A 26,811-nucleotide genomic window follows, 5' to 3' on the forward strand; every position below is an offset into this window, starting at 1 on the left:
TAATATAATGGTTATATTTGTAATAATACTCTAATGGTACTTTGAAGATTACCCAGTATTTTCACATTCTCTCTTTTGACCTTACCAGCAATTTAGCATTAATAAGTTAAAAGACTTTTTGTAGAATTTTCTAGAGCTACTCTCAGCTGATGTGTATATCCACGTATTTGTAGTATGTTGTATGCATACATTTGTAGTACAAAAAGCATATATTTGTCCATGCTTATGCCTGGTATATATGCCTATGCTGTGTGGAAACAAATAAAGGGAAAGATATCTTCTCTATGTTTCCCCAAATTCATTAGCCACATGACCAATTCCATTTTTCATGACACTATATTTTAGAATCCAGATTTCAAGCTTCTTCTAGTCATGTCAACTTTTCAGACAAAAAGACATGTATATTGGCTTAGAGGTTTTTTTTTCAAATATCTCATATACTTCATAAGAAACATAAAAAAATATGAGAAATATATATTTGCAAATTAACAATGAAACTGAACCCATATTTGAGGACTCAAATCTCCAGTGAATTCTGGAAAAATCATCTTATTGATAGTCAGTGGGAGTCAGTACGTGCAAAAAGGCTATAACCTTGCTACTTGGTAGGACAATATCCATTAGATTCTCAGGAATTGCAAATGCTCACAAATCTCTTCTTAAAGTTTTAATTAGGGAATGTCTCATGACTGATAAATGTATTCATTATTTTCTTTATTGGTTGGTCAAAGTCTATACCTCTCAGAGTCTCAGAGCTTTTCCTTTAAGAATTAATGTCAGAAAAATGAGATTGATGTGCACCTGTAATCTAATAGCAAAGAGTAAAAGTTTATTAATTTTAAAATGTTTTGCAAAGCTTGCTCACTAATTAAAGTTCATGGGGGACTTCCTAACATAATTCATTAGTGATATCACAACATGTTTGTTTCATCATTGTATAACTGGCTCTTTATGACTAGAAATTACTAGAGAGTTAATATTGAAGTTCATTGACAACCAAGAACAAAGGGTGAGCTCTTCCCCTAAGGTCAGAAACAAGACAAGGATGTTCATTCTCACTACTGTTATTCAACATAATGCTGGAACTTCTAGCTACAGCAATCAGACAACAAAAAGAAAGAGAAGGCATCCATGGGCATGTGGTGGTTCAGTCAGTTAAGTATTTGCCTTTGGCTCAGGTCGTGATCCCAGGGTCCTGGGATCAAGCCCCACATCAGGCTCCCTGCTCAGCGAGGAGCCTACTTTTCCCTCTCTCTCTGTCGCTCCCCCAGCTTGTGCTCTCTCACTCTCACTTTCATTCAAATAGATAGATGATAGATAGATAGATAGATAGATAGATAGATAGATAGATAATATCTTAAAAAAAAAAAAAAAAACAAAGAAAAGGCATCCAAATTGGGAAGGAAGAAGTAAAACTTTCACTATTTGCAGATGACATGATACTATATATAGAAAACCCTAAAGACTCCACCAAAAAACTACCAGAATTGATAAATGAATTCAGTAAGGTTGCAGTATATAAAATAAATGTACAGAAATCCATTGCATTTCTATACACTAATAATGAAGCAGCAGAAAGAGAAATGAAGAAAACAATCCCATCTACAATTGCAACAAAAAGATAAAATACCTAGGAATAAACTTAACTAAAGAGTGAAAGACCTGACTCTGAAAACTGTAAAACACTGATGAAAGAAATTCAAGATGACACAAACAAATGGAAAGATATTCCATGCTCATGGACTGCAAGAACAAATATTATTAAAATGTTTATATTACCCAAAGCAATCTAAAGATTTAATGCAATCCCTACCAAAATACTGACATCATTTTTCACAGAGCTAGAACAAACAATCCTAAAATTTGTATGGAACCACAAAAGACTCTGAGTAGCCAAAGCAACCTTGAAAAAGAAAAACAAAACTGGATGTATCACAATTTCAAACTTCAAGTTATACAAAAGTTATACACGTTATACAAGTTATACAAAATTGTGATAAAACAATACAGTACTGGCACAAAAATAGCCACACAGACCAACAGAATAGAAAGCCTAGAAATAAACCTACAATTACATAGTCAATTAATTGTCAACAGAGGAGGCAACAATATGCTGGGAAAAAGACAGTCTCTTCAACAAATGGTGCTAGGAAAACCGGACAGCTACACGCAAAAGAATTAGACTGGACCACTTTCTTACACCATATACAAAAATAAACTCATAATGGATGAAAGACCTAAAAGTGAGACCTGAAATCGAAAAATCCTAGAAGAGAGCACAGTCAGTAATTTCTCTGACATTGGCTGTAACATCTTTCTAGATAAGTCTCCTGAGGCAAGGGAAACAAAAGTAAATACAAACTATGGGGACTACATTAAAATTAAAAAAAACAAAAACTTCTGCACAACAAAGGAAACAACCAACAAAACTAAAAGACAACCTACTAAATAAGAGAAGATATTTTCAAATGACATCTGGTAAGGGGTTAGTATCCAAAATATATAAAGAACTTAAACAACTCAACACCCAAAACATAAATAATCCAATTAAAAAATGCACAGAAGACATGAACAGGCATTTCTTCAAAGAAGACATACCGATGGCCAACAGACACAGGAAAAGATGCTCAATAGTACTCATTATTGGGGAAATACAAATCAAAACCACAATGAGATATCACCTTACACCTGTCAGAATAGCTAAAATCAAAAGCTCAAGAAACAAGTATTTGCAGGGATATGGAGAAAAAGGAACCCTCATGCTTTGTCGATGCAAACTGGTGCAGCCAGTATGGAAGACAGTATGGAGGTTCCTCAAAAATTAGAAATAGGACTACCATGTATGATTCAGTAATCATACTACTGGATATTTACCCAAAAAATAAAAAAAAAAAAACATAATTTGAAGGGATATATGCACCCTTACGTTTATTGCACCATTATTTACAATAGCCAGATTATGAAAGCAGCCTAAGTGTCCACTGATGGATGAATGCATAAACAACGTGCAGTATACAAACACACACACACTAGAATATAATTCAGATATAAAAAAGAATGAAATCTTGCTATTTGCAGTGACATGGATGGACCTAGAGGGTATAATGCTAAGTGAAATAAGCCAGTCAGAGAGACAAGTACCATATAATTTCACTCATACATGGAATTAAAGAAATAAAACAAATCAACAACAAAAAAAGAGAGAGACAGAACAAAAAATAGACTCTTAACTATAGGGAACAAACAGAGGGTTACCAGAGAAGAGGTAGGTAGGAGTATGCATGAAATAGGTAAAGGGGATTAAAAGTACACTTATCTTGATGAGCATGGAGTAATATATGGAATTGTTAAATTGCTATATTGTACACCTGAGACTAATACAATACTGTATGTTAACTACGTGGAATAAAAATAAAAATAAAATAAACCCACACACAGCAAACCGGATCTTTATAACACAATAGACATTCCTAGAGGGTTATACAATGGTGAGATCATTGATATCCAAGATCAAATCATGATCTCTAGAAAATGATAATTGTACTCTAACATTGGTGTCATTTGGGAACAGATCAAATCCTGTAATCTGTTATAAGTAGCCACCCTAGGATCAGTTAGAGTAAGAGCCTGGAAATATTTCTAGAGTTCTGAAGTGGGTTCTAAGTTGGTAGTCATATCTGGGGGGATGGGAGGGTGTGGGTGGGTTGTGGTAGTGGTGGTGATAGTGAGGGTTCAAAGTATTACAATGATGAATAATAATTCATGTCCCAGGTATAATGTCATACATTTCAAACCAACAAATTGGAGGAAATGTTGGATTCTAAAATCCATGGAGGGATTACAGAGATGCTGGGGATGGGACGAGCTGAAGAAAAGGGCTTGATCTTTCACATGCTGGACAAGCAATAAGGCACTACCCTTACATAGTATGTCAACAGAATATCTTCAAACATGTCATCTGGAGAATATATGTTCTCCTCAGAAAGACTCCTTCCCCTTCCTCTTGGCTACACTTCTATTCATAATATCAGAAAATAGATCCTATGTTGCATCCTGCCCAAAGCTATTCATTGTTCTCCAAATTCATGGCTCTTGTAAATACCTTTAGGTAAGGGAGGAGTCTGAGGTGTGGAAACGTGTACCCACTCCAGATCTCAATCAAATAGAACCCACCACAAAAAATATAGGTAAGATCAGTATATAAAGTGTTTAAGAGCACGGGCCTTCTGTTAGTTCCTGTGGCTTTTGTAACAAATTACCACAAAGTTGGTGACCTCAAATCTCGAGTTTAATTATGGGAGCTATTGAAAACACAGTTTTTCTGTTATAGCTGCAGGCATTAATAACCTTCAAACTCAGGAAAAATGCTTTGAGTGTTTTTTTTTAATACTTTAAAGATATGGAACAAAATGAAAGATTGTTTTAACATGCTTCCGATTTGGATATATGTATCCCAGTAGAACTAATTTATACAGTTTAGAAACAAGTACTGCATTAACAGAATGCATACAGTAATAAATTGAATAGTAAGTTATCATCTTTATATTTTTTCCCTTTCTGCTGAAAATTATAATTCATACTGCAATGAAAAATGAATCTTGGACAAGACACCCAAGAAGATAAAAGTGAATTTGATCTTATAAAGAGCATCTATCTTCTTCTAATAGTGTAACAATTATACCTGGCAAGAATGGCTACTTTAAATTCCCTGACCACTTCGTCTAATTTTGCCTCCTGTTGATAACACCTTTTACTTTTTACCACAGTATCCTACTTTATTTTTGCTACAGCAGTTATCATTATCTTGTTCATATATGTGTTTGTTTATTATCTGCCTCCCATTATTTAGATACAAACCAAATATAAAGCTTTATTCTGTTTACTGCAGCATTCCCATCACTTACAATAGCACCTGGACCAGTGAAGGCATTTGTAGAATTTATTTATTAACTGGACAAATATAAATTTTACAATATACATTTTACAAAAATTATGGGAAGAATTCTGGAGAATAAAAAACTTACAGATTGAAAAAAAGCTTACATATTAGTAAATGCTTTGTCTTTATAGAAGTCTATTTTCATTAAATCACTAATATGTCTTCATTTCATAGATACTTGCAGTATTTATTGAGATAGATATAAGTATCTCAAAGGGACAATTTTCCTTTATCTTTTATTTAACTACCGTTTTAGCCCATAAGATTCTACAGACTAAAGGATATACCACCCTTAGGAAGTTTTCCATAAACCTCTGAGAGAAAAAAAAAAAATCAAAGAATGAATAGAGATGGGCCTTTTTAGAAATGCTGTTGGTGTTTTTCTTTCTTTATAGAAAGGATCTAAGCTTACATAAAAGATGTCCAAGATATTAATGTTTTATTTACAAACAGCAAACTCTTTATAGCCTTGTACTTCAAACTGTACAAATTTATCTAAGACTCAGAATTTCTACCAAGCTTACAAAATAATTTGTCAAAACGAGCATTGCCTCTCAGTCTTCAGGTTGGATGGTGGATGTTGTAGCTAAATTAGTGAACACACAAAGAATTTAATTTTTTTCTGATTTCAAGAATGGTAAGTTGTCATTTGCCAAATATAACTTCTGTTTTGACATGTTAATCTTATATCATAATGTCTATTATTATTCTCCTTCTTTCCTCCTGGTAAGAAAAAGATTAATAAAAAAACCCATTAAGCTGTCCTTGCATAGAAATAGCAAATGTTAAGTATATTTCAGGTGTGAAATCTACAAAATGTTCTCATAACCTTCATACTGCCAAAGCGACACTGCACAGATGTGCCCAGCAGTCAAGCGGCTATGAGAGCTGATCTCTGTTGCTGTGGTGAAATGCAAAGACCCACCAATGTCACTGATAAGATATTGTTATCAGAGTTAGGATTACTAGCTGGAACATTCAGTCACCGCACAGGAACTGGCACTTCTTGAAAGGAAACCAAGAACCTTCTATGTTACATTTCAGTCCTTCGTGAAAATTTCTAGGTCAAAATCAGAGCAATCCAAATGTATCTGCTTATAGAGAATATGCAAGTCTATTGTCCTAAAATTGTCCATTTTCTATCATGAAAGTCACATGACAGAGAAAAAGTAGGCAGATAATCTCTGTCACGTCCAATTTAAGGTAAAAATCTTAACTCTAATTAGCCTCTCTAAAAAGTCATGGTGGCTTTATATTGCCTTAATCAGTAAACTATAAACAACAACAACAACAAACAGGGATATTTTTCATTTTAACACTTCGCTTGTCACTCGTGGAAAGTGTAGGTTTGATTTAAAGCAAGCCTGAACTGAATGAATAATCTCCTTATGCTACCCCGTTCCCACCAAGTCAGGAGAGGCCACCACTCATTACCACTTGTTCCTTCCTGCCTCTTACCCCTTTAGGATTTCCTCCAAACCCCTTCACCTCACATTTCGGGTCTTTCATCACCTCTCACTTCCCACTGCTCCTCTGACCCTATACCCTGCGACCAAAACCTCCCATACTGGTCTGCTTAATGTAGTACTTGATTTTTTTTTTTCCCTACAGAATTCCTGGTGGCTGAAATACCCTCCTCTCCCCTTTAACATTCTTCCTTTAAAATCCAGCCCAAATACCACCTCCTGCACATGAAGTTCTCTAGGAACACTCACATAAAGACATCTCTAATAATCACATATTTCTTTGGGTCCATTTTTGAACTTGTTAATTAAATTAAATGCTGCAAAGAAATTTACATATTTTGTGCATTTATATTCTCTCCAAAGGTAGATTATGAACTCCTTGAAGGCAATAGCCGCTTTCTAACATTCCTGTTATCTCCTAAGGATAGCTAGCACAGTGTTCTTCATCTAATAAACATATAATCAATGTTCCCTAAATCAAGGATTTTTAAAATATTTGAGAAGTAAGCAGATTGCTTACATGAGGAAACTGAGGTCCAGAATCATTACTGAACATGTCTAAAGGTGAATGACTAGTAGTCAAAGATTTGGTTTGCTTGATTATTAAAGATATTTTCTACTTACACCAAAGTTATATTACTTTGTTACTTGACTGGTTGTTCCTAAGCCATGAAATTTATAAGATACACTGTTTTAATAAAGTATAGGCATATATGTTTGCAAATATAATCTTGCATATAAATATTTATCAATAAAACTAGGTATAAACAAAGTTTCTCTGTGAATACAGATATTTCAAGGGCAACTCTAGAGAAGTCAGTTTTAATGATTTATCAAGTAAGAAACAATATGCAAGAAATGCAATGACAATGGGGACATTGATATTTTTAATGCACCCTGAATGACATGAACAATATCCTAGTAAGAATCAAATATTACACAAGTCTCTAATGCCCTGTTAAATCTTATGTTCTGCCATAGAGCACTATAAACACATAATTGTAAATCTACATTTTCCATGAAGGTGAATAAGTAGCTTTATCTAATTCCTGTAATGTTTAAAATATGGTGGACAATTCCAAGTTCCATTTTATCATGGAGGTTTTAATATGCTGGTATGTGAAAAACAGGTAGAAATAATGTTACTGAAGAAAATTAAATCAACAACTATTTTTAAATCACAGTAAGTACCTAGGTTCTGGTTGAAGAGAGTTTGACATATGTCATATTTATCCTTTCACAGTGCTGTATCTGTGGGGAGTTTGGTGTTAATATTACGTATTGTCACTTACCATCTTTCAGGATGGTTTCTCGCTCTGTGCCATCTATCTTCTGCCGGCCAATTAGGAAACTGGTGGTGTCAGCAAAGTAGATATAATTGGTTTCTGCATGGAAATCTAAAGCACGAGGGTTTACCAGATTCTCTATGGGGATCATGTATTCATCAGCTATCTTGGTATTCAAGTCCATTCCTCGAACAATTCCTGGGCGTCCTTTCCCATAAAAGAGGAACAACTCGTTCTTCGGTCCTGCAGAAGAAAGATTACAAACACAAACAACTGAGGCTGCCTAATCTTCTTTACACTGCAGAATGCCACTGTTTAATTAACTGGCACAATTAGCATTTTTTAAATTCAATAACAAAAATTAAACTCTAAAATATGCCAAATGTATCTTGATGCAAGAAGGCCAGCTAATTGCATTACTTTAATTAAAACAGAAATTACTTCCGTGAATGGGTTATATTTAGTTAATTATTCTTTTGTCTATAACTGTCTGTAGAGCAAAAACATGACAGATCATTGGATAACTGGTAACAGTAAAATGGACATTTATTAAAACATCCGGCACATTTAATTTTACAATTCATTACAATCTATCTAACACATTCTGTAGATACTAACTATAGCATTCATTATGTCTGACAATGCTAAAAACTTCAGAGTATTTAAAACACCCCGCCTTGGAGTTTGCATCTAAGGCTGTCAAAGGCAAGCAAATAGAATCACACAGTATCACAAACGTGCATGAGAATATATTACAAAGGTCTAAACAAGTGAATTATTTTTTTAAGAAATGAAATAAAATTCCAGTTATTGCATCACTTTTTTCTTTACATCTTAATTAGAATGTTAGCGGTTCATGCTGTCTGCCAGTAACTCTGAAATACAACACAGCCCTTGTCAAAAGCAAAACAAAACAAAAGCAAAAATGAGAACTCCAAACAAAAAACTATTTTCCAGGTTAAAATGCTAGAATCAATGTAGCTTTTTCTATAGAGTGAATTGACTCCTTCAAACTTTCATATTGAAATAACATGCCAGGCTATCCAATTTCTAGAGCAACTGACTTAGTTTAGTTTATACAATTTGAAGAAAATACTTTATATAAAAGGGAAAACATATTGAATTTTAATAAAACTGAGGATACAAATGATTCAGTTATAATCAGATAACAGTACCATAAGTGAGATTCTTAGCAAAGTAAAATGACTAAACTACAGAAAATTTGGAGAAAAAAGAGAAAGAAAAAGTAATTACTCATAAACTCAATACCTCAATACAAACAATACTGTCAATTTACATATTTTCTTTCTTTCACTTTCTTTTAAAATTCGTGCTATTGAATATTAAGTGTATATAAACTGGTATTTATTATATTTTAATGTATAAAGAAAAATAAAACAAATTTCACGCACCTGGCACAGATCTTAAAAATATTTCCAGAACACTGAAAGATATTCATGTGCCCTAAACCAATTCCTCACTCCTTTTTTTCCTATTTCACTTTCATCCTAAAGATGTCCAATATCCTGTTATTTTGTTTATTATGTATTTTGTCAAGTTTTATCACACGTGTTGCATGTATTTCCCAACAGTACATTGTTTGTTTTTCATGTTTGAATTGCATGTGTGAATTCTTCTGTGAATTTTATTCTTATAATGTTTGTAATATTCATCCATGGTTGTTGCAGCCATAGTTAACTTATTTTCACTGTTATATTGTATTCTTTCATGTAGCTATTTCAAATTTAATTTATTTAGTTATTTTTCTAAAGTGTGATTACTTATAATGAAGAGGACATTCAATTTCATATTCTGCTTTTATTGTTAAATCTTAGCATCAAAATTATGTTCTACGTTGATCCATTATTTTAAGCCTTACATTCATTCTTTCAGTATGATCAGTATAATATATGATAATTTATTAAACTGTTCCCCAGTTGGTTTTATCTTTTCATTATTATAATAATACTGGGGAACCATGTTTTTCTTCAATCCAGCATTTTACACATTTTCTTAGATGATCTCTAAGTATACATTTCCAGAAATGGAATTACTGGTAAAGAATATTAACATCCTTCTTCCTCATTGCCCTCACAGCTTCTCAGTGTCCACCTACTTTCAAGAGTATTTTTTAAAAATAATATTGCATATTATTTAAAAGTAGTGTAGATTTATTTGAAAATTAACATTTTCTACCAACTTTATAAGCATAAGCATAATTTTTTTAAAAATAGGAATCTTATTAAAAAATAAAATAAAAAATAAAAATAGGAATCCTATATATGCATTTTAGTGCCTCATTTTTTAAATAATATTTTATTGTCATTAAAGTCTTAAAATCATTATTTTCAATGACAGCATCGTGTTCCCTGCTAGAGAGGCAATACGATGCAATCAGCTGCTTACCTATTGTTGGATATTTAGATTGTTTCTGGGTTTTTGTTATTATAAATATATTTATAATGAATTTCTTCAGTCAAAAGAGGAAAAATTTCTTTTTTTTTTAATGATTTTTTATTATATTATGTTAGTCACCATACAGTACATCCCCGGTTTCCGATGTAAGGCTCGATGATTCATTAGTTGTGTATAACACCCAGTGCACCATGCAATACGTGCCCTCCTTACTACCCATCACCGGTCTATCCCATTCCCCACCCCCCTCCCCTCTGAGGTCCTTAGTTTGTTTCTCATAGTCCATAGTCACTCATGTTTCATTCCCCCAAAAGAGGAAAAATTTCTTAAAGGATACGGTCAGTTTGTTTTTTTCATATTTTATCAAACGTCTTTCCAAAAATGATACCAATTTCCACTTCTATTATTAATGAATAAGAACACTAGTTTCATCATACCCAATTTTGCTAACGTTTATTTTTAATTGATGTTTTCATTGGTAAACCTGGTAGTCACTGGTTTAATGTGTGTGTGTGTGCGCGTGTGTGCGTGTGTATGCTTTATTTTTTTAATTGTTTTTAAAAATTTATATTTATTTATTTATTTAGAGAGCACGAGCCAGGGAGGTGAAGGAGGGTAGAGGGTGAGAATCTCAAGCAGACTCCCTGCTGACTGCAGAGCCCCAACCAGGTCTGAGTCTCACAACCCTGAGCTCATGACCTGAGCCAAAACCAAGAGTCCAATGCTTAACCGACTGAACCACCGAGGTGCCCCTGTGTGTGTATGCTTTAAATAGGAATAACCATTTTTCCCATTGTTTACTTAACTCACCAATCTTAGTCATTCGATACATTAAAGTTTCTTCTAGTGTGTACTCTTGTATGATAGGCAATTGATACTAAAAACTACATTTCAGAGACACTCATAGAGTGATGGGCCTGGTTTTAAGTACCTACAATACGATGCACTAACTCAAGTTTGGGAATATGGAAATGAGGCTGCCTTTTGCTACTTCCTTTGGTATTCATCCAAAGAAGAAACTGAATTTTCCACTTTAGTGTTCTTCCTTTGTGTATATCAAGAGGCAAGGAAGAGGGTGTTGTTTTGTTTTGCTTTGTTTTGTTTGCCAGTAGGGAACTATCAGTTGTGACATATTTCTGGAGCTAATAGTTGTGGCGCAAGTTGTGGAGATTCCCGGATATCAGTTAAAATGGTGTGTTTTTGAAGTTACCATTGGCATTTGTGGCTTCCTGATGCCCAGGCTTCTGAGTGTGGCAGGTTTCCAGTTTTAAGCCAGGGTAGTTCAATGGTGGTTTTAAGGGCTGTTCTGAGGACTGAATCTAGAAGCTATTGCTTCAGGCTTTTCACTGATTACATAAGCACCTATCTATTAACATTTGATATTTTCTGATTAAAAGAGCTAGAATTATCTCTGTTAATGTAAATGTACCTTGATTGGGTGATTGAAGCTTATGCAACTGTGATCCTGTTTCCCCCCAAACATGTGTATGTATGTATGTATGTATGTATGCATGAATGAATGAAAATATGTATGTATAAATGTGTACTGTTGCATTTTTTATGACATGCCATCTCTTTTCAAGTGGTAACCACACCAATTTAAAGGCTGGTCACACACACACACACACACACAACTTCGCTCATCTTGAGGCTTCTCTCAGTTATCCACAGGATCTCTTGAACATGAGACCCAGCATTAATACAGTTAGAAATGAAAACAAAATACTAATACATATATTTTATAACAGCTGAGCTTCTTGGGTTATTGATTTAAAAATATTTGTGCCACCATTTAGACTTAAAATTTTACCAACTTTAGTGATCAATGTCATAGCTCTCAGTAAGCACATGACAAGAAAGTTGAAGAGATGCAAGACAGTGATCAGAGAGGAAACACAGAAATAAAAAGCCATTGCTACAACAAAATGGAGACACAATAGGCACTATAAAAAGCAGCCATTGTAACTTTTAAAATTGTGGTATTGGGGGACATTTAAAGGACAGCAGTCTCCACATGGATATCATTTCTGTAAGGACCATTCTACTATATTTGATTGTGAAGACCCCAAGTAAAGACCTTAATTTAACTAATTTTGGGGCAACAATCTAAGTTTACAAAAGTCATGTATAAAATTATTTTTTAGCGTATTTAAATAAGGAACAATTAAGTTACTCAGCATATTTCAAAAATAAAACAAAGATATGTCTAACTGTTAGAAAGCTTTTCAATACAATTGTTAAAGAGATTGATATTTAATTAGTATAGCTCCAGTTACCTGGAAAATTAAATATTGAAATGAATTTCACTCCCCAGTGATGCTGGATAAGGTGAAACATGACTTTATGTGGATTTTTGTTGGACTAAACAACACACCTACTACTAGGAGGAGCTTCTTAGTTCAGATAAGAGAAAGCATGGGCAACCAATGATTCAGGCTCATTAGACCAAAAAACTTCTTTAAGGAATTAAGGAAAGGATCGTCCTAAAAACAGCCTAAAGTATGTTTCCCAGGGATTCATAAATTTAGTGACTCTATAGCCTGATTCAGTTTTTCATTCACATTATCACAAAACAAAACAAAACAAAACAAAACAAAACAAAACAAAACACAAAAAAACCTGAATACTGAGAAAAAATAGCTGGTATATTTTGCAGGCAAATTTCACCTGTTGAAGTCTTATGTTATTGCTGATGTTGATGTCGCTAATTAATAGAAAAAAAAAACTATTCTGAAGCAGTAGCTGCTGGCAAAATGTTTGATTTTAACAACATACTTTTACATGACCTGCCATCACTTCCCAAGTTGAAGCCCGTCCGGCAGCGACAGGTCCGTGTTTTGTAACTGCTGCTGAGCAGACAGATGTGTGAGCATCCCCCTGGCATTCCATATGGATCCACTTCACATGCATGGCTTCTGACTACAAGAAATAAAAAACAGCACACTTGAAATTCTCCAAAGACAAGATAATTATGTACATTGGTATGTTGAAACGTTTGCAGTGCAAGAAGAGGCAATCCTATCAAAAATCTCTACACCCAGCTATTTATTACCATAATCAATTGGAAAAAGAGTTTAAACTTCCTAGAAAAAGAGGTAGGTATTTGCTGAAGTCCTCCTAAGAATATGTTTAAAAAGACAATTCTGCTTTTATATTAATTTAAACTGTTTACCTGTAAGCAAAATAAGTAACCTGATTCTTCTTGATGCATGCTTCTTGTTCTTTTTAAAAATACATGTTTCTTACAAATGTAAAAAGATACTGTAAAAAAACACCTGGTTAGGTAATTAAGCACAGAAAGGATCTCTTTTGAAATAATCCATTATATGGGCAATTAACCCAGAAGATATATGATTCAGTAACTATCTTTATTGAGAAGTGCTGAGACATATTTTTTTTCAGTTTTGAGTCCATTGTCATTTTGAGAACTTGACAACAAAATGAATGTGTGTACGTGTGTGTGTGTGCATGACTGTAATTTTCAAAAGGAGGACGCCAGTTTACATGTGACAATTGAGACATAGAAGGACATTTCATGAGTGTAGAAGTTAGAGAAGGAAAAAAGAACAGGAAAAATATTGTATGAAGAGAATGAGAAAAAGATGAGTCAAAGAAAAAAAGGCTGTGGTAGGAATAATATCAGTCAGATTTTATATACTGTCGTAATTATATTTCTTTTTGATCACCACTTGAAATTGTGACAAATAACGTGGCAATGTTCTTTTAATAATAAATGGTTATGCTTTTAAAATTGTGCCATGTCTGTTTTGTATTCCTGATTTTCTAAATGAAAAGATTATCCCCCACTCTTGTCCCCCACAGCCTATTGTCAACACAGTAGCCATACTGATTCCTTTAAAAAGTCAGTCATATCATGAGACTCCTCTGCTTAATGCTTCCTAAGGACTCCTCATCTCAATAGAAGTATAAGGAAAAGGCTTTATAATTATCAATAGGGCCCTAGTTATTATGGTCCTCCTTCATTTCTCCAACCTCATCTTCTACCTCTTTTTTCCTTTTTCAGTCTGCTTTAGACACATAGGTCTCTTGCTGTTGCTTGAAAAATCTAAACATGTTCTTCCTCATGGTCTTTGCGTTTGCTCATCTCCCTACGTGCTATGTCTCTGCCTCACTTCCTCAATTATCTTGTCTTCATTTAGTTTCATTATTTCCATGGAACTTCCTCTGACCATTCAATATAAAATTGCAAATCACCCCCATCCCTGAGACTTCCTACCTGCTTTATTTTTCTCTATAGCACTCATAATCTTATAATATAATAATAATTTACTTGGTCATTTTAAAATTATTTTTTCTCTACTAGGATGCAAATCTCATATAGGCAAGAGTTTTTGGTTGTTTTATTCACTGCTGTGTCTATAAAATAATGTCTATACAGTAGTTCCTGGCACACAGTAAACGGTCAATGAATAATTGGCAAATAAATAAATCCTAACACCAAACTCTAATAAGGTTATTCACAGGATTCCAAATTTAAATTTACTGTAAACAGATTTGTGACAATACGTTGTCTCAACTAAATCTATGTTAATATTTAGGTAATTCTAAATTAGTTTCAATTTGAAGCACGAAAAGAGGATGAGAATTTGGGATTGATTGTTCTTGTATGTTACATTATTCTATATATAATTGAATGTAAATTGTATTGATGAACAAGCATCACTAACCTACTATGCAAAAATAACTAGTTTGTGTTTTTAAGAAATACTTAGAAACATTATAGCCTTCTCACTAAAAGTTACTTTTTAATTAACTCATATTAAAGAATAATTGGGCTAAGTTAAGAGACTGGAATGACTACAATAAAAACTGGATAAATACCATTAAGAGAGTCACCTGATTTGAAATGTCTCCCCAAATGATACCAAAAAAAAAAAAAAAAAAAAGAAACCTTAGCATCTTAGCATCTGGGTTTCCTGTCTACACATATCATGATTGAAAGCTCTTTCCTGAATCCAAATCTAGCCATCATTTCAATTCTATGGTTGTAGAAACAATTCACTAGGAACTGAACAATTCATCATTTAGACTTGTGCAGGGAGTGCTCTTCCATTTTATCAAGCAGACGTGTACACTTTTGCTATCAAACAGAGAATTTATGACTCACCCACTTTAACTCCATACAAAGCACAAGGACCATATCCTCATTCAACCCACCATTATAAAGGCAATGAAGAAGTCCTGTGTCTTACCTGTTGGTTGAGTTCTTTTTTGATAAATTCGGATTCCTCGAGCATTTTCCATTTTAATTAATGAGTGAATATCAGTGCCATTAAATCGGTTTATCCTTATGATATTGAAGTTATCAGAACTGGTTGCATACAAATAGTCTTCAAACACAGTTATACCATAAAGATGTCTGACCTATATGGAGGGGCAAAAATAACTATGATTTTTAATGATGCTGCTTTCAACTTGAAAGAAAAACTGATTGCTGTTTACTACTGTGGAAAATTCCCATAGTGGGAGAGTCACACACATATTATCACTTATTTGCTCTCAGAGAATTAAACATTTCACTAATTTAAATTTTCTCTCTGAGAAGAAAACATTATGCAGTAGTAGATAAAGCAGTTCCAAATGTATGGAGAATTTTATTCGTGATTCATTAAGAAAACATGTTCAGTAGCTACTTTTCAGAGGCAAGTGAGAACAAAACTTCCACGTATATTCAATAAGATGCTTGTGGCACCGTTACATAAAATTTGAGATGTTTTCATGGGCTGCTTGTTCATATAGTCAAGAGATACAGAATCTAAAAAAAATATAGCTCTGGCTGTGTAAGAACTGATGAGAACCTTTGAAAATTTATTTTGTAAGTTCAAAATCCCATATATATCTTTTTAAATCCCTTTTTTTTTTAAGATTTTATTTGACAGAGAGACAGCCAGAAGCAGAGGAACACAAGCAGGGGGAGTGGGAGAGGAAGAAGCAGCCTCCCAGCAGAGAAGCCTGATGCGGGGCTCGATCCCAGAAAGCGGGGATCACTCCCTGAGCCAAAGGCAGACGCTTAACGACTGAGCCACGCAGGCGCCCCTTTAAATCCCTTTTTTTAAGCCACAAGTTACATTTAGATGAATACTTGTCCCAGCATGGAACACAATAAATAAGGAAACTACATATTTGGAATGATTGTTTAAAAAAAAAAAAAAGGCAGCACTTCACTCAGAAATCATATATGTTTCTAAAGCCTATTCGTAAGGAAATGGAACTAATGACACTTGAACAACATAACTCTCCTTCGCAGAGGTCCTGGGAATTGAGTGGAGGAATGGACATCTTGCAGTCATGGCAGGCTTCTAGTAAAGCTGAGGAAGAATGAGTTTACTGATTTTCTCATACAAATGCCTATGTGCTAAGCACAATGCTTTTGAGTACTACTATTATAGTTAATCTAAAACAGTTCTGTATCAAGGTAGGGTGGGGCTCTGATTTGATTTGCTGTAGAGATTCTGTTGAAAAAATCTGTCACAATTCTTCGGCATTATATGGCACTTTTAGTATAGATTTGTAGTTAACAGAATTTGAAAAAGTTGTATGGTTTGACTGTAAAAATTTATTTTTTTAAAGATTTTATTTATTTGAGAGAGAGAAAGCATGAGCAGGGGCAGGAGCAGAGGGAGAGAGTGAAGCAGACTCCCACTAAGCAAGGAGCCAGACTGGGGGCTCATCCCAGGACCCTGATCATGACCTGAGCCAAAAGGAGACACTTCACCAACTGAGAAATGTAAGATAAGAGTTAATGAGGAAAATCATTCCACGTTAAAGTCCAAAGAATGTTTTCCCTTGTAAGGGTCATTCCCCAGTGTGTGTGTGTGTGTGTGTGTGTGTGTGTGTGTGTGTGTATGTGTGTGTGTATATGTGTGTATAGGTGTAATCGTGTGTAGACACACGTGCACAGGCATATGTGCCAGAAAGAAGGGGTGGGGGTGTCATGTGTTTATTTACTAATATTTCCACATAAGCTGATATCATAATTCCCTAGATAAATCTAAGTCCAAATTTGACTTGAGCAATATTTTTTTCCTATAAAAATTGCAAGTAAATTCAATTTTTCCATTGCCATTAGTCTCATGCATGTTTTGCCCGAAGTTTGGAGCCATTCATCTGGAAGCGTGTGGTTGTGGCATACTTATATTGTTCTTTACATAACTGTCATCCCACCCAAGAGACAAAGCATAGCCAAAGAGGGGACAATTGGGCAGGGTAGAAAATGTTCACATAGTAAAGATGAAATTGTACTCAATGTCCTTGTTCCTTCCTTCAGAAGAGCCTGTTTCCCATAAAGTAAGTACACTGTTGCCTGCTCTGCTACTCCCCACACAGGTGGGAGGAGCTTAGAGTGGTGGCTAGACCATTCTGCCTACAGCCCAAATATTTAGAAAAATGTATCTATGTTGGAAGATTCAGTGGCAGAATAAGCATATGTTTAGGGAATCAGAAAAAGCACAGGAAATAGAAATGGAAAAAAATGAATAATTAAAAACCAGACATCAGAAAACTTTTTAAAGGTAATTATGAGGAAAATCACTTGTACTTCTTATCCTTGTTTCAAGGTTTAAAAATTTAATTATATATAGGTAAAAAGATGACCCATCATAATCATTTTAGAAATTAGATCCTCTAAAAGTCATAACTAAGGCTTTCCAAAGAAATCAAGTTTTTTTTAGGACAGGCAAAAGTATGAAAGAAATAACTGGCCTCTTCTCTAATACTGGACACTTTTTTTTTTTAACCTCACAAATTAGTGCATTTGTTTGTCTGTCAAGGAAGGAAAAATAAATTCATTGCTAAAAACTGATTAGGAAGGAAAGGTATCCTTAAGGAATCATTACAGAATGTTTTTGTCTTGGATTGCAAAAGATAGAAAAGGGATTCATGTATTTCGGCTCCACAGAATAAGAATCTCACAAGAAATTAGTGCAATCACTGAGGTAAAATTGAATTTGAGGAAGTGCACTAGCGAATAAGCTTATTTCTACTTAGAGATCTCCTTTAAATGTCCACTGAGTGTTATCTGCAAAACCTTGTAATTCAGCAAGGGTAAAACCATACAGATGGGAAAGTTCTTGACCTCCGTGATTTCCACAGAAGTCTCATTCTAGGAAGTATTTGAATACATCAGAAGGCAAAATTTAGTCCAACCTTTGAAAATAATAAAAATATTTTTGTGAGCAGGCATTTGCTTTTGTTAGCAAAATATCTCCAAGGCCACAGGGGATAGATGACAGTCTAGCTCCTTATAAATAAACTATTTAAATTAGTTTTTAGTAAGTTTTACTTTTAATAGGTAAAACATCTGTCCTAGTTTAATTCCTTTCGTACTAGTGTGGCATTTTTGCTTATTGTTTTTGTTTTATTTTTGTTGGCTTTTGTTTTGCGTGCTTTCTTTTAATAGAGCAAAGGAGGAAGTCAGAAGCATCTTTGATATTATGGAACACACTGTGAAAAGAACATTCTCCCACATAGGAAATACATCACAATTTTTATGACCCTTTGCAGCTTGACTTCATAAGAAATTTTCAACATTGCAATTCAAATTTTGGGTCTTCTTCCTAGTATGATACCATTCATTTTATTACCTTAGCTGCATTTTCTAACAGAATTGTACTTACTTGTCTGCCTTGAATGATAGTATGTCTGTTTTTTCCTTGATAGTCCACTACTTCCACATAGTCCAAGTAAAGATCTACCCAGTAAACCAATTTGTTGACTAGGTCTAGTGCCAGTGCAGCTGGCTGCTCTGTCTTTGAATCAATTATCCTTGTTCTGTTCAGCCCATCCATGTCACATCGCTCCACTTTGGCCACATTCCCGTAGTCAGTAAAGAAAAGTTTTCTGTTGAAAGAAAACTAAATGTTAAAGTGGAGGGGGGGGGGAGCATATTCAATAGAACCATCTGTAAAAAACAGAACTTTTCCTTCTAATTTATTTCAGTGGTTACATCTGTTAGCTTCCCATAACCATTTCCATATAATATCACTCATAAACAGAGAAATCTGCTAATGAATATTGCAGGGCATAAGGGAGCAGGTTAACCAACAACTGTAAAATTTCCCCAAAACGAATGATTATGGTGGGTTTATTATTGTATTAGGGGAAATGTTTCTTTAAGCTTCATAGAACCAATACACAGACACCACAGGAACGCATGCAGCCCATTTGGTATAAGCTTCGGAAGTGAGCCAAGTCACCAGGCCAGGGCACGTGAGCTATCAGGCTTTATCTTCAACCTGCTTTTCAAATTGCCTAGTAATGTCTGTCTCCTATAAAAGCTATTATGTGGAGCTCAATGATGCTATGAGTGGTAGAGAATAGCAAACCTGGAATGGAATTAAGCAGATGGAAAAGCAAATGTAGTATTTGTAGCGATGGAAATAAAACATAAATAATCCCCCCAAAACCAATCCCAAATTCTCCCAAATATTCCCAAATCACAAAATTTCATAAAGCAAATAAAGGCCATTTCTCCTCATTTTCTCTTTATTTGAAAGAACAGTCTAAAAAGCAATGTTGACCTCCAAGACAAAAAATAATAGTCCTTCCTTGAAGCACTAATGGTGTCTATCAAAGGTTGAAATACCTCCAACACCTCAGTGTCTAATATTTGATTAGTATTCACTATGTTTAGTAAACACAAATCAATTTCAGTTAACCTGACAATATTTTAACAAGATTACCTACTCAGGAGACTAAATTACATTTGTAAATAGAGGACTATCTTACCCTGACTTAAATACAATCTCAAGAATAATCAGATTTACAGTGACTGAGCAATATCAAGATTACCTAGAGTATGTAATATTTGATTTTACAAACTTGGTGAATTAGTTTTTAGTTACTTTTCTCAACATCCTTGCATTATCTAACAGTATGGGGTATATTTCAAGCTAAAAAGTATTATTTAAACTGTAATTTAGCTCTTTCTCCTGCGGGAGGTTTTGAGTAATTTTTAAACATTAATGCATACTGTTCTGTAACAGTATAAGCCAGATATTACTCTGAGAAGATATTTCCCTAAATGTTCTTGAAAGACCGATTTATCACAATAAGTTAAAAATTATTTTTCAGGTAACATTCTATTCAGGTGAAGAGCTTTTTTATTCTAGTAAAGAATAAATAAAAGGGCATATGGTGCCATGTTTTATTGTCACGCCTAACGTTCAAACTTCCGCCCCATGCGCTCACTCGCACTCGCTCTCTCTCTTTTCCTGCTTCCATCTTGCATCTCCTCTTCCTTCACTTTAAATCAATGGGTTCAGGGGCGCCTGGGTGGCACAGCGGTTAAAGCGTCTGCCTTCGGCTCAGGGCGCGATCCTGGCGTTATGGGATTGAGCCCCACATCAGGCTCCTCCGCTATGAGCCTGTTTCATCCTCTCCCACTCCCCCTGCTTGTGTTCCCTCTCTCGCTGGCTGTCTCTATCTCTGTCAAATAAATAAATAAAATCTTTAAAAAAAATAAAAAATAAATAAATCAATCAATGGGTTCATAGCTATCTCAAGTTAAACTACTGAGTACCTCGTTTTCCTATGTCTTACTGTAGAACACTAACCACTATTCCTGTTACATGAAGCGCTCTTTTTCATCACATACAAAAATGTCTTTCCTTTTCTAGTTTCCTTTTCTGATTGGTTCACTTCACAGAGCTGAAGAGATGCTGGTGTAAGGGTAGGTCTGAGTATAGAGAGTTGGGGGCTCTGGCACACTATGGGTAATGTAATATGTATAGACTATGCATAGTGATATAAAGCAGATGTTTGTACTAACTACATGGTGTAGAAGAGGAAAAGATGAGTCTGGAGTTAGAGACTTCTTCTAAGTCATCTTGAGATGACTTAATTACATTTAATTTCAAAAGGGAAAAAAGAGAAGTGTGTCAAGACCAGAACCATGGAGGTGTGCTGTTGGAGAAAGAAAACCAAGTAAAGATCAGAGGCTATGGCCAAAGAGATCACACAGACTTTCATAGAAGTCTAAGGGAGAGAAGTTCCAGAATAAAGGACCGCAGTGGCTAGCTGGGTCAATCACTTCATAAAATAAAATAAAATAATAATAATAATAATAATAATAATAATAATATAGATTAAGAAACTGCTGTTGAATTTGGTATTTATTAAAATACTAGTAATATTGAGAAGTTGCTTCAGAAGTTTAGTTATGGAGGAAGAGTGATGATGAAAGGGGTCGGGAAAATGTGATTTATTTTTCTAAGATTTTCAGTGATATTGACCTACTATTGCAGGAATGATGCAAGTGATTCTCATATTTATTCCAGGTCATAATAAAACTGGTTGAGGTAACTCTCTGAGTAAGTTTCAGCTAAGCTATGGGGAAAAAAGTATAAATAAATGACTCATCAAAATCTCCCTGTTTTAATGAAGAGTAAAATCAAAAGAACAGGAGGACTTTGGGTATGTGAAGATGAAATAGTAAAAAAGAGCTAGAAGAAACAGTGAAGAATTTATTATCTTTGTATCCCCAACACATAGTAAAACAAACAAAAAAACAAAAAAAACTAGTGCCCAGTGAAGACATAAAAGATGTTCCTTACACCGAACTGACTCTTCTCAAACTTCAGAACACTAACTACGATGAGCTCTGTTCACTTATAATTGAAATGCAAGAGATGCAAGAGTTCACCAGGATAATAGTACTGATACCATAAAACTACAAGCAGCAAGTACCCAGAGTCACACAGTTATATGCATTTTTTTAAATTTATTTACTTGTTTTAGTGTTGTTTAATCTTAGTTTAAAAACACCTACTACTGTTACAGAGAAAAGCTTCATTCTCAGGGCATTCTTTAATTGAGGCATAGTTGTATTAGAATTGAAAACAAAAGCTAAAGTTTGTATCGAAAATCTAACTAAATTTCATCTGTGATGTAAGTGTAGCTGGGTTGAAAAATCGCTCCTTGCTTTCCTATAAAATATCTGTCCAAATCTTAGAAAAAGTAAATAGTGGGGCGCCTGGGTGGCACAGCGGTTAAGCTCTGCTTTCGGCTCAGGGTGTGATCCCGGCGTTATGGGATCGAGCCCCACATCAGGCTCCTCTGCTATGAGCCTGCTTCTTCCTCTCCCACTCCCCCTGCTTGTGTTCCCTCTCTCGCTGGCTGTCTCTATCTCTGTCGAATAAATAAATAAAAATCTTTAAAAAAAAAAAGAAAGTAAAAGTAAATAGTGCTTTGTGAACCCCATTATCTCACTGATCCTCACCTGTGAGATAGAAGGGGCAAATTATTTTTATTTTATAGAGGAAATAGGCTCAAAGTCCACACGATTAGCCACTACCAGAGCCATGACATGAATGTTTGCCATGCCTTTAGTTTTTAACTCATTATTTTGAAATAATTTCAAACTTACAGAAAAGTTATAAGAATAGTCCAGTGAACACCTATGTCATTCATTTAGATTCATCGGTTGTTCACCTTTTGTCCTTCTGGCTATTTCTAGTACTGCCTAGAACTCTGTGACAGTAAATTGCAAACACTGTGACCTGTTACATCTAAACACTCCAGTCTGCATTTCCTAAGTGCAAGGACCTTCTCTTGCATAATCACAGTACACCTATCAAAATCAGTAATTTTAACATTGATACAATATACAGTTTTTAGTCAAATTATGCCCATTGACCAGTAATGTTCTGTACAGTCAAATTTTCCTTTATTCTGATTTAGAGTCTAATCCAGCATCATATGTTGCATTGAATCATCTTTTTTCTCTAGCTTCTCTTAATTCTGAACAGTTTTTCAGCCTGCCTTTGTTGTTTACAATGTTATCATTTCTGAAGGGTAAACAAGTTGTTTTAAAGAATATCTGCATGTTGAATTTGCTTGATTTTTCTCATAATTATATTATGGTATGCCTTTTGAACTAAAACGCAATAGTTTTATACCTTCTAGTTGCTGCCTCCGGGCTGGGAGACTACGGGAAAATCTATGTACTACCCGAGAAATTCCATAGAAAGTAGCACAGATGGTAGTTTGGAGTCTCATTTACTCTATCTTATTCAGTATTCTCTGAACACTTAACTCTTTTAATTTCCAGGTTCTTAGTTACCCTGTAGGGATCTTCTCCTACCAGGAACCAAGTATCTGACACAGTTTCAAGTACAGCAGAGCCCCCAGTATAGCGCTACGCTGAACTCATGGTGGATAGAAGGGGCCATTCCAAAATCTGTCCTGTTCACATTCCCTCAGGATTACAATACTGACATTTCTTCTCTCTCTGTTCATTCGTGTGGTATCGATTATTTTTTTATCCTCTAACAAGAAAAATAAATTTAATAGAGATTGCTCATCCCTTGTTCTTCACTTATTTTTTGAATGGCATTCTATTTGATTCCGACTAACACAAAAATTTAAATTAAAATAAAACAATATTGCAACTAGAGTCTGTATTTCTATGGCATATTTAACTCTTAGTTCATAAAGCAGAGCAACATTTCTTTCAAATTGTCATTTATTTATCCAGTTCATTATGCTTCTGATTAGCATCTGTAGTAAATAGGAGTTTATCATTTTGTCTTCCTTATCTCATCAGATACGGGGAAACTGATTTTATCTAACATCTTTGTTGATTATATGAGTAGCCCCTGTTTTACTACAGACATATAAGTTTTAGACAGTTGGAGATTGTAAGAAACTTTGAGTGTTGTTGGTAAACTTGCCTGACGTAAATCAAAAGTCGCAAAGGGAGCCCTCACAGAGAGTGATAGAGCACTGTGCTTACACAGTTATGGCTCCAATCATCCCTACACTTTAAAGCAAAGCAATTGTTACAGGTACTGACATTTTAAAACATGTATTTTATTTTCTTTAGCTGATAAAAATAAGACTTACTTTTGCCAATGATATACATTTTAAATGATGCTTCTGTAGTTTTGCACTTTGTCCAAACGGACGAAGGCGAATTTAAACATATCAGAGTCCTGTCCATCTCTTTTAACTGCATAGTCAGCCTTGATTTTGTGTCACATTCTTACTCCTAACATTTTGGTTATAGCTCCTTGATGGAATTTAGAAATTTTCAGAGTTCTCACAATGAAATTACCTACTATTCATTTTAACTGCTGAAAAATGAGGTTATGTAGCAAGATTTGGGTTAGGGAGTAGATGAGAGGCAAGCAAGACATAAAACTAGTGGGCCATATATTACCAGATTAAAAAACAAACAAACAAAAAAGACATTGTTCTGGTTAGGGCCTAGGAAACCATCCATGCTTATTAATCATGTGTTTAAGTAGGTAACTGAGTTTCTTTACATTTTAGGAAAATGATATGTATTTTCCTTGACAAGGATTACATTAGGAACTTCATTTTTCAGTCTTGTTTTTAAAATAATTGTATTATTCAAATAACATCAATAGTAATACAACCTTTTTCTTCCATCGTGTATACAAAAACTGAACAAGAAAGCAATTTTCCACATTATATAGAGTAATTAAAGTACATTCAGCCGAAGTAGAAATATTAAATATTTAGCATTGCAATTCTAAAAGGCAATCGTAAATCTGAAAGAGTAATGAGTCTTCGGAGTAAGAGGTTTAAATTCAAATTCTATTAGCTCCTGCTACTTAAGGGATGTGGATGATAAACAAACTATTTTCTCTGCCTAGCCAAGACTGTTCAAGACAGTTATTTATTGATTTTTACTTGTTGAGGTTTTTGCTTTCATTGTTTGAAAAATCTCTCTCAAACTTGGTTTTCAGTTCATACATAAACACACAGAAATTAAACTTGACATACAGACTCCGGCTCTCAACTGGCTACTCTATATTCTGGGAACATTCCCACTAATGATTCCCCCAGAAGTATACATATATTAGATAATGTCAGTCAATGTGGCTGACCCATTCAACATCCTTATGTACCTAAACCTGCTCCACCCAGACAGTATTCCTGAGAGGGGCAGGCTTAGGTACAAATTGCATCCCTCTCATTCCTGTTTACAGATAATTAGACCAACGAGGAACATGCAATAGAAATGAAAACAAATCATAGGCTGAGCTGAGTCACCAAGATCCTTTCTGTTAATATTCTAACCCCCAAAGTGTGAAGCTCACCTAGTGGGCAGCTGTGCTAACATGGGTAAGAGAAACAGCTGGGGTGGGGATGGGATGGGGGCAGGGAGAGAGGAGGAATACTGGAACATGTACACGGAAGTGGGTGACCCATGAGACAGAAATCCCAGATGAAAGGAACCCTGTAATCTTTGAGTGAGGAATTAGGCCCCCCAGAGTCCATCTTTATTTTTCATCCTTAGTTGCATGAACATGTAAGATTTTCCATATTGTCTCAGGAAATCTCTATACATTTGAGCTGACTTCAGTGGGTTTCTACACTTAGAGGCTGAAGTGCCACGAGAAACCACTACATTGTTTAATGTTCTATTTTAAGATTTAGATAATTCTTCTTCTGAAGACATTGGACAATAAAAAATCATACCACTTTAGAAAAATTTTTATATTGAAATGTTAGCTCCAAATAAAACAATCAACGGGAGAAGATATTTGCAAATGATACAGCTGATAAGGGGTTAATATCCAAAATGTATAAAGAACTTATACACTCAACACCAAAAAGAAATAGTCTGATCAAGAAATGGACAGAGGGGGTGCCTGGGTGGCTCAGTCGTTAAGCGTCTGCCTTCGGCTCAGGGCGTGATCCCAGCATTCTGGGATCGAGCCCCACGTCAGGCTCATCCTCTGGGAGCCTGCTTCTTCCTCTCCCACTCCCCCTGCTTGTGTTCCCCCTCTCACTGGCTGTTTCTCTGTCAAATAAATAAATAAAATCTTAAAAAAAAAAAAAAGAAATGGACAGAGGACTGGATAGACATTTTTCCAAAGAAGACATATAGATGGCCAACAAACACATGGAAAGATTCTCAAAATCACTAATTATCAGGGAAATGCAAATCAAAACCACAATGAAATATCACTTCACACCAGTTAGAAAGGTCAGTGAAAATGGCAAGAAATAACAAATGTTGGAGAGACTATAGAGAAAAAGGAACCCTTGTTGGTGGGAATGTAAATTGGTGCAACCACTGTGGAAACCAGCATGGAGTTTCCTCAAAAAATTAAAAATAAAAATGCCATGTGATCCAGTAATTCCACTATTGGGTATTTATCCAAAGAAAATGAAAATACTAATTTGAAAAGATATATGCACCCCTATGTTTATTGCATCATTATTTACAATAGTGAAGATATGAAAGCAACATGAGTGTGTGTGTGTGTGTGTGTGTGTGTGTGTGTGTACCTCTAGGTCCATCCATATTGTCAGAAGTGACAAGATCTCATTCTTTCCCATATAAAAAGAATGAGATCTTGTCACTTCTGACAATATGGATGGACCTAGAGGTATTATGGTAGGTGAAAGAAGTCAGAGAAAGACAAGTACCATATGATTTCACTCATATGTGGAATCTAAAACAAAAACAAATGAACAAACAAAAACAGATTCTCTAACACAGAGACAAATTGATGGCTGCAGGAGGGGATGTAGATGGGAGGACGGGTAAAATAGATAAAAGGGATTAGAGGTACAAACTTCCAGCTAGAAAATAAATAAATCATGGAGATACAGCAGAGGGAATATAATCAATATTATAATAATATATGGTAACAGATGGTGATTATGATCATGGTGAGCATTCAGTAATGTATAGAATTGTTGAATC

At 34.8% G+C, this 26,811-nt stretch overlaps 1 protein-coding gene across 1 annotated transcript in view; it reads right to left on the reverse strand.

Moving 5' to 3' along the window:
• Nucleotides 1–26,811, reverse strand: part of LRP1B (LDL receptor related protein 1B) — a 1,450,575-nt gene that overhangs the window by 738,334 nt on the left and 685,430 nt on the right. Inside the window, exons 8-11 of the mRNA XM_057306380.1 lie at nucleotides 18,743–18,965; nucleotides 15,320–15,491; nucleotides 12,882–13,025; nucleotides 7,698–7,934 (exon numbers count right to left, since the gene is read on the reverse strand). Coding sequence (XP_057162363.1) covers nucleotides 7,698–7,934; nucleotides 12,882–13,025; nucleotides 15,320–15,491; nucleotides 18,743–18,965 — 776 coding nt within the window. The remainder of the gene's footprint in view (nucleotides 1–7,697; nucleotides 7,935–12,881; nucleotides 13,026–15,319; nucleotides 15,492–18,742; nucleotides 18,966–26,811) is intronic.

This window comes from Ursus arctos, unplaced genomic scaffold (genome assembly GCF_023065955.2).
Source record: "Ursus arctos isolate Adak ecotype North America unplaced genomic scaffold, UrsArc2.0 scaffold_1, whole genome shotgun sequence".
In the NCBI taxonomy this organism is placed as follows: Eukaryota; Metazoa; Chordata; class Mammalia; order Carnivora; family Ursidae; genus Ursus; species Ursus arctos.